At 43.4% G+C, this 8890-nt stretch overlaps 1 protein-coding gene across 2 annotated transcripts; it reads left to right on the forward strand.

Moving 5' to 3' along the window:
- Window positions 1–1010: 1010 nt before the first annotated feature.
- Window positions 1011–7751, forward strand: ndnl2 (necdin-like 2). Of its 2 annotated transcripts, none has more exons than XM_005477788.4 (11): window positions 1011–1122; window positions 2210–2270; window positions 3902–4021; window positions 4110–4173; window positions 4926–5005; window positions 5095–5189; window positions 5521–5600; window positions 5691–5733; window positions 5823–5885; window positions 7177–7291; window positions 7372–7751. In XM_005477788.4, exons 2-11 carry the CDS (start codon window positions 2223–2225, stop codon window positions 7477–7479), a joined length of 816 nt encoding a protein of 271 aa, XP_005477845.1. In that variant the 5' UTR covers window positions 1011–1122; window positions 2210–2222; the 3' UTR covers window positions 7480–7751. The 2 variants fall into 2 exon arrangements, with proteins under 2 accessions (XP_005477845.1, XP_019205305.1); XM_019349760.2 differs by having other exon boundaries at window positions 1055–1148.
- Window positions 7752–8890: the final 1139 nt, after the last annotated feature.

Raw genomic sequence — 8890 nt, forward strand, 5'->3', positions numbered from 1 at the left:
TTTATAGAAAAATAGAATATTATTCCCTTAACAGTAAGTACTGCCCAGAGAGCGAGATGCCTCGGTGGATGTTTGTGCTTCTTGTTCACACGTTAATTACTGTGACTTGCATATTTTCCTATAAAATCATTTATTCAATAAAACTCTAAAATCTCATGTAGCACATTGTTTAGCCTAAATAAACAGTCTAAGATGACAATTAAAAATGGTGATGAATTAAAAGTACATACAGTATTTTACTTTTGAAACTGTTCAAATCCAGAATTTCTAAGATTGAAACACTTTTTTTTCAGCAATTTTTATGTTCTCGAATATCAGACTGGTGCAACAATAAACATGGGACTTTAAATATAATTTTTAAAAGTAATAATAATGGAAATTATTTTCCTCATCCAGAGGATGACATGGAGGTATTCATAGTCGGATGAAAGGGTCTGTAGCTTCGTCTTCAGTATGGACAGTTACATTTATCTCATACAGAGGCTGGTACACTTTCCAATGGAATACCGAGAAGACTTTTTAACTTATTATAAAAAGTTTTATTATAAGTTAATAATCTCATTTCAAAATTACACATGTGCTCTTCCTACCAATCACAGAAGCTAACAGCCGACGAAAAGTCAACAGGTGCAGAGGTCTGAAAAAATATATCAATTTAACTAAATGAAGTATGAAGCTCATCTTGGATTTCTGTTAGTTTCATTTTAAATATGCTAGTCTGTAGAATAAATTCCAGTAGTTCCTCACGTGGGTCCTCCTGTGCAATGAATTTAATCATAAGTTATATCAATGTGATTATTTATGTCTTTATCAAACGTTCATATTTCTGTTCATTGGTAATTATGCAAATTAGTCCCTTTTTACACGTAAACTAATGAACATTATTATTCTGGTGAATTTGTAAAATAAAAATAATTTTCTCGATATAATAAACCTTCAAACTGTCACAGGGAAAAAATAAATAAAATCAATCAATTTATATTTAATTAATGACTGAAACCAACGACATTTCTGTCGAATGAAACGGAAAGGAAAAGCGGCAAGTGCAAATGACGTCATCAGCAGGCGCCTACAAGCCCCATTAGCGGGAATTTGACCGTTTGGAACCGGTGGAGGATCAAAGTGAGTCATCTTCTAAAACATACAGAGTATGTGAATCTTCTGTTAGCCACGCTGTATCCCGGGAACTCCGGGTGAAGTATTTTAGGGCACGTAGTTAGCAACGCTCTCTGCTCTGCTTTTCGCGTAAACGATCTGTGGCCACTTCCGGGTTGTTGTTTTTGTTCAGCCTGTAGACTTTCTCGTTTAAAACGCGCCGAAACACACAGAGAAACACACACACACACACACACACACACACACGCGGTGTAGCTACGGTGATCAGGTCCCAACAAAGTGAATGTGGGGTAAACACTGTGTTTGTGTGGGACAGGTCAGCGCTGAGTCTGAAATTTCAGATCTAACTAGGTTTGCTCGCTTACAAAGAAATGAACAAACTGATTTTTACAGTAGTTTGATTTTAATGGAGTGAGACGGAACAGCCAATCACGGAGGCTGAAACATGCTGTGGGCTGCTTTCCTGCAGAGGGTACAGGATGACCTCAACCATATTTCAACCAATAACATTCAAATTATGTTATAACTTTTATGTAATGGTTTTTTTGGGAAGGGGGGTGGGTGATTCTCTTTCTATTAAAATAAAACTGCCATAAAAATTAGACTGTTTGTTTCTTTGTAGGAGAGCAAACTTATAAATTTAGGAATGAGGTCAAATAATTCTTTCCTCCTTTGTAAATACATCATGGCCTTAAATACTCCTGTATTGTGTTTGGCTTCACTGTTATTTCAGTTGCTCTTCTGTCTGGTGACAGTTCCTCTGTTCCAGTTGGGATGTATCCCTGAATCACAAACCTTCTTCAAGACACATCTGACAGTTTTACCATTTTTAATCCAGTGATGATGCACATGCTGTATCACCTCACACCATAATTTCCTGCAAAGCTGCAAACAGAATGACCTTTGGTGACAGGCTGATCATCTTCAGATAATGATAAACCGCCTCCCCTTCGTGTATGTGAAAGTCAGACTTTAGAAAAGTGCATGTACTGCAGAACCATTCGAGATGTGGCGCAGGGGGCCAGGAAGAAAAATACTGTGCAGTCCAACCTAAAGAGGGACATCTGTTCACCCTACCTGTCTCCTTTATCAGGCGGTGTGTCGCCATGACGCAGAGGAAAAGACCGTCCAGCACACAGAGCTCCTCTCAGAGAGTAAGTCCTTCATTTCTACCACAGAAGAAATCCTTTTCACTCCGAGTGTCTGCAGTGTTACAGTAATGAGAAGCGCTAGAGTAAAGTGGTGAACTCGAGACCACGTCCAGATCAAAACCACTGCAGCTGGAAAACAGTGACCCACGCAGGACAAAAGATTCAAACTGTGAATCTTTTTTCCTGCATGGAAGAAATATTCACAGGAGTAGTTTGATAAATAATTACCACTGTAACTACTGTTTAAAAAAAAAAAAAAAAACTGAAGCCAAACTAATATTACATCCACTCCACGTGTCCCAATTGTAGGCGCTTCAGCATCATGGGATATAGAGTTTGATTTAAGTGCAGTAATTTAATGTCTGTGACGCAGAGGGACAGAAGCAAGCTCCGGCTCTCTGGATGTTTGCTCTGGAAAATGTTTTGCATGGTTTCCATAAACAAAGGCTGACAAACATCAGAGATGCCACGAGCAGAAACCGCTGAAGCAGCTGGACGAACAGGCCGGTCCCTGATGGCGGTGAGGTAGTCTGAATGTCACTTTAATGGAAACCCTTCCACATCTTCAGCGGGGTACCTCAGGGTCATCGGCACTTCGTCGAAGTCAGGGGTCTCAAACTTGCTGGCACTGTCATCTCACTTTAGTGTTCAAATAGTACAAAACAACCAAACAAACAAGAAGAAAACACAAACAAATATTTCCAAAAGTGTAGCATTTTGTTTGTTTTTTATTTTTTATTCCAATTTTGTATAACAAGACAAAACTGCAAACTAACTGAAGATTTCATTGAACTACCAAATAAACACACCAGTCCTCTATTTCTGGACAGACACACTTTGTTCGTATGTAACAAAATACAAACACAGACACAAATGTTCACATTAGTTTGTGACTCTCACTGAACTAACACAGCCGATCCCTCAGCATGTTTGTGCTCTCTGCTCATATCACCTTCATGTTAAATCATTAGAAAAATGTATTTTAACATTGCACTCAACAACAAACAAATCCTCCCTAACAGAAAAAGTCACTTTAAGGGCCAAACTGTGTTATATTTCTTGACATCAATATACGGGCTGCGACTTTGAGGTCTAAGCGTAGCAGCAAAGCCAAGATTTTGACCTGTGGAGGGTTCCGGCTGCGAGCTCAGACCAACCATAACCATCCTGAACTGGTTTCGGCTGCTGGATCTCTCTTCCCAGTGATTTTTTTTTAAAGTTGCGTGTGCTCCAAGCCGATCTTCTGAAAGAAACAGGGCACTGACGTTGTCGGGAAATTTTTTCATAGCAAAGGAGGCTGAGTGTGAATGTAGCGTCACTGCCACCTCGTCTCAGACTGATGCAGTCAGATGCTTGGGGCAGCATGGAGGCCAGGAGCTCATTGATTGCTGCTCCTTCTCTTTGAGACCTAGTAGCTTTGATTGGTTGGACTTGATGGTTTTTGGCGTTGACCCTCTGGAGGTCTGTCCGTTTGGCGATTATTGCAAGAACCCTATCGTGTCTCCATCTTCTCCCAGAGCTTTTGCACAGCCAGCCTATAAAAGTCAAAGTTACCGTACAGAAAAGAAAGCAGAATCTGAGGGTTTCAGTGAGTTTCATGGAGACTGATTTCAGACAACATTTTTCCCACACAGAGACACACCGGCAACTTGGTGGCTCAGGACGAGGATGATGACGTGGCCTTCACTCAGCCGAGTACATCACAGGTGCAGAGAGGGCTGGAGAAGCTCACACCTGCACAGGTCGACCAAAAGGTACAGAACAAGGAGAAATCCAGAGTTTGATTCTTAATGATCAGTAAAATGTATTTAATGTTTTTTTCTGTCACTCGTCTGTCTGCAGACTGCTGAGGTGGTGCAGTACTTCCTGGTGAAGGACCAGAAGAAGATGCCTGTACGGCGAGCAGGTACAGACAGAACCACCAGGGAGCGTTTGATGCCGCGTCTCTTTGAATACACGACAGCTTTCCACTGAAAAACCCTCCGAGGTTTCTATCAGCTGAGCTGTGAATCAAACAGGAGTAACAGTTAAACTGAGCGCTGAGGAACAGAAGTGTGCCTCGAAAACTGAGAGGCTGCTGAAGTTTGTTCATGTGTTGACGCTCGATACGATGTGTTTGCTTCTTAAACGCATCGTTTAAGTGAGAAGATTATCATTTTAAGAAAGTATTTGGATTTGATAGCAGCAGCATGTCTCATAAGTATGTTTCCCACTGTGCAGCATCCACTCATCTCATAACTACAGTCCATAAACATCTGGGAAATGAGTTCAGCAGCTGGACTTCTCCAGGTTTTAGTTTCCTCAGAAAACAAGAGGGGTTTTCTCAAACTTTGTTCTTAACCTTGAGCGTTCCTCTTGTGTGATTACAGCCTGTCTGAAAATTCTCAAATAAAACCAAATGAAAATATAAAGTTATTCCAGCTCAAAGGCTTAAACTGAAAACGGACTGTTTCAGGCCTGTTTGTGTAGAATAGGATCAGAGAGGAACAGCAGTCACATATAGGTTTGTTTTTAAAAAATATTAAAAGTCCTCAGTGTGTCGTGTCGGGTTCTGAAGAAGACGTTGTGAGTCTGCGGTGTTTTAAAACCTCGCTCGCAGCCGTGGATGTCCCATAATGCACAGTAATGAAGGATGACGTCTCCTCTGTGCCGTTTCAGACCTGGTGAAACACGTGGTGAAGGACTACCGAAACATTTACCCCGAGATCTTAAAGAGGGCGGCGCGGACGTTTGACCAGGTTTGTAGAGTTGGAGGTGATCGGCGTCACGATTCACGATTTGACAGTGAAACTGTCTCAGCGCTGCGCTCCTCTGCTGCTCTGTCCAGGTGTTCGGCCTGAAGCTGGTGGAAATCGACCCTAAAAATAAAATGTACATATTGGTCAATAATTTGGAGACGCCTGACAAAGCCTCGCCGATCAGGTGAGTATTCATGCATATATTCATAAACCGGGGAAACGAGTGTCTAAACATCAGCAGTACAAATGTTTGTGTCCTTGTGTGCGCTGTGTGCAGGAGTCTGAGGTCTTTAACTTTAAACTTTAGAAAGTGGGCAGAGACTGCAGCCCCATCTAGTGGTGACATCATGTGTTACATCACAACCCAAACAGTTAAACGCTGATGCCGGCGAGTACGAGCAGCAGGATTTAATTATTGAATACCTGCATGTTTTAGACTCTGACACAGCCAACACGAGTCCGTCATCAGAAAACCTGCATTTGTGTAACAAGTGTCTGTTTCCTGTGACGCGTAGGAGCCCGTCCAATCCAAAGATGGGTCTGCTGTTAGCGATCCTCAGCGTCATTTTCATGAAAGGCGGTGTCGTCAGAGAGAGTGAGTTTCAGTCTGCTTTGAATAAAATAAAGGCGAGTTCATCTGTGGAACGACACAAGTTTGACACGTTTGTCTTCCCTCGTCGTACAGATCTGATCTGGAACACTCTGAAGAAGCTGCGCGTGGACCCGGGGTGAGGCCACGCCCCATCAGTCGGCGCACAGCTGCCCGTTAGGAGTCGGCACAAATCTGACTTTAAACGTTTCTGTTTGCTGTGCGCAGAGAGAAGCACGAGGAGTTTGGTGACGTGAGGAAGATGGTCACAGACGAGTTTGTGCGTCAAAGGTAGGAAGCAACCCGAGCTCTGTCACCGTGGTAACCGGGTCGCGCTGGGGTCAGTCACAAATGATTAAAGTTCTGATTGAGATGTGAAGTTACTGTGTTGAACTGGTTGTAATCCGATTACCTGATGGTATCTAAACCCCTCCCCCACATTTGAAAGCACGGGGCAGGTGTGATGTACCTGCGTCCTGCAGTCTGATGATGGCTCAGGCTTCTAAAGGCACTGCTGCGTGAGCAGAAGGTCGCGGGTTCGAGCCTGGCGGGGTCGCTGTAGTCGTAGTCACTGGTGTGTTCAGAGCCAGCGTCTGTCAGACCGTAGACTCTGGTTTATACCACACCACAGAGCAGCAGGAGTGCGCAGGAGGCCAGAGCACCGCAGCACTGTGCCTGGAACAGCTCGCTCCAACATTCCCAAACTTTATGCCCGCCGTATTTCCACACGGAAAAAACACAGCCTGTGTTTGAGTTCGCATTTCTTTGACATTTTGTCTTCAGTTAATTTTCTGCGTCTGTTTTCATACGATGCATCGCTGCTTTCCTACAAAAACAGGCTGTAGTGGATTTCATAAAGTGCTTTTTTATTTTCAGCATTTGTCTTATTGCAGTTTATATTTTACAACCTGAAGACTCAGACTTCCATGCTATGTGCTGGCAGCATCACTGATGTTTCATAATGATTATTCAACGTGATTACTCCTCAGTCTGGATTAAAAGGATCCTGTTGGTGTTGAGGTTTTTTGTTTTTAAAGTGGTTTTCATCAAAAAAAAATACAGGTGTGAAATTTTAATTTACCCTTAAATTAGACCCACAGCTGTCAGTGGAAACAGGCGCAACAACTGTAAGTGAACCCGTTGGATAAGGATTTAAGACTAATGGATATTTGCTGACTGAACAGATTTATCGGCTGAATTTACTTGTTATCGTCACAGGTGGTGGATCGCACTCAGCCCACCTGTCCCATCAGCACTCATAACGTCTCTTTACTGCTTTAAATGTCCATTTATCTGCAGTTTCATAGATCAGCTCATAAATAATCAGGCAGAGGATCACAAGTCCTGTTGGGAGGCCTCGACTTCTGTATCCAGATGTGATGATCAGCATCGATGCTGGACGTTTCAGGTCACCTGACCTTAGTTTATAGGACGATCATGTTTTATTCTATAAGATGTGAAGAGGAGCTCGCTGCTCGTGTTCAGGAGCACACAATCATTTACTCAGCATCTTTTCTGTTAACGCTCAGTTTGAGTCCTGTGAGGCTACAGTCGGTATGTGTGTGTGCGTGTGTGTGCGCAGGTACCTGGAGTACGTGCGGATCCCCCACACGGAGCCCATTGAGCACGAGTTTCGCTGGGGTCAGCGCGCCGACGCAGAGGTGTCGAAAGCCAAAATCCTGGAGTTCATGGGTGAAGTAAGTTTGCCGAGCAGAGCACGCCTACACCTGCAGATGAAGCTGCGGGCACTAATGATGGTTTGTGTGTCTGATCTCAGCTTCATGAACAGGACCCCAAGACCTGGACTCAGCAGTACAGAGAGGCCCACTCCCTCCCCAACTCCAGCCAGGCCTCCACCAGCAGCAGCAGCAGCAGTCAGAGATAACCACGCGACAGCTTCTCCTGCCTTCTTTTTATTTATCGTGTGTGACAGAGAAGCTGCACCGGCAGCGTTTTGTTGACTGATGGTGTTACAGTGTGAATCCTGGTTATATTACAGCCTCGTGTTGGACCCGTGAGCCTCTAATTCATTTTGAACATGAGAAAAAAAAAACAACACAAATGTCCAGTATCCATTTAGATTTTATTGCCTGGATTTTATCGTAACAGCAGGTTTTTTTTCACGTTTATAAAATAAAGTTTTTATAATTGATCCAACAACAGTGATTGCATTGATTTGACTGGTCGCTGGTGACACAGCGGCACAACTGCATGTTTGCACAGACGGGGGCGGGGTTACTCTACGGGTCTCGTCTAAACACAGAACTTCTGTTTAACACTGCAGGTTTGCTACCCCACACAGTAAAACTGTCACACTGTGTGGACACGTGTTCATGTATTTACACTGTCATGTGCTGGCGTCCCTTTTGTGAAAATGAGGATCCCCTGAGGTGGTTGGATTTTCTATTGCTACACCCGGTGATACTGCACAACTCAGAACCTAATGCTTCAGACCAGCACACAGCAGAGGCCTCCAATCACATGTGAGTAATAGTGTTAGTTGGTATCCAGGTTTACTGGTATCATGAACCTGGCTCACCTAACTACAGCATATTGCCATGGTAACCTTGATTTAAACATGCCCCAGGCTACCTACTCTGGAAAATGTGCAGTTTTTCTACAGATTCTCAGGTGAGCACATCACGAAGCGGCAGGCTTTGAGGTATATTTAGTCTTATTAGCTTATTGATACTGTATACTATTATTAAGAACACCTGACGCTTTTAGCACAGGTGTGTACTACTCCCTTTACAAAGTGGCTCAAACCAGAAGCCTACACAGGTGTTGAAGTTTAGCTTCACTATTATCATGAAGCTTATTATTCTGCAGCATTAATTAGCAGAACGGTTTTTGGTGTCTTATCCAAGCAGCAATCCGATGCTTGGAAGCACAAACAGTCCCTCTAAAGACCACGGGATGTGGCTGTTTTGATTCCAGCATCTAACTGATGCTTTTATTGATCTTTAGTCATGTTTAGTACGACACCAGTCTGTGATGCCTGTAACGAACCACTCGCCCTCCAAAACATCACCCTGCCTGTAGGTGAGTGAGCACACAGAGCCTGTGGATGAGTTCATGATACCAGTGATCCTGGATCAGCGAGTCGTGGAGACAAAGAGCAGGACTACAGCGGACAGACGCATCATCAGGACCACGAACAGTCAGTGTGACTTCAAACAAAAAAAATAAAAAGGAGATGCACCAGACCTCCCTCCCCCATTAAAGAGAGTGTGTATGCGTGTGTGTGTGTGGAGGGTGCATAGAGTAGTGATGGGTTTTGTATTTATGAGGCACAT

Source organism: Oreochromis niloticus, linkage group LG20, assembly GCF_001858045.2.
Source record: "Oreochromis niloticus isolate F11D_XX linkage group LG20, O_niloticus_UMD_NMBU, whole genome shotgun sequence".
Taxonomy (NCBI): domain Eukaryota; kingdom Metazoa; phylum Chordata; class Actinopteri; order Cichliformes; family Cichlidae; genus Oreochromis; species Oreochromis niloticus.

Excerpts from the sequence above, each read along its gene's own strand:
- ndnl2 (XM_005477788.4), top strand. The coding sequence starts at position 2,223 with ATGACGCAGAGGAAAAGACCGTCCAGCACACAGAGCTCCTCTCAGAGA. Across the intron at positions 4,022-4,109 it reads CTGCACAGGTCGACCAAAAG|ACTGCTGAGGTGGTGCAGTA; the intron begins GTACAGAACAAG and ends GTCTGTCTGCAG. Across the intron at positions 5,601-5,690 it reads AGGCGGTGTCGTCAGAGAGA|ATCTGATCTGGAACACTCTG; the intron begins GTGAGTTTCAGT and ends CTCGTCGTACAG.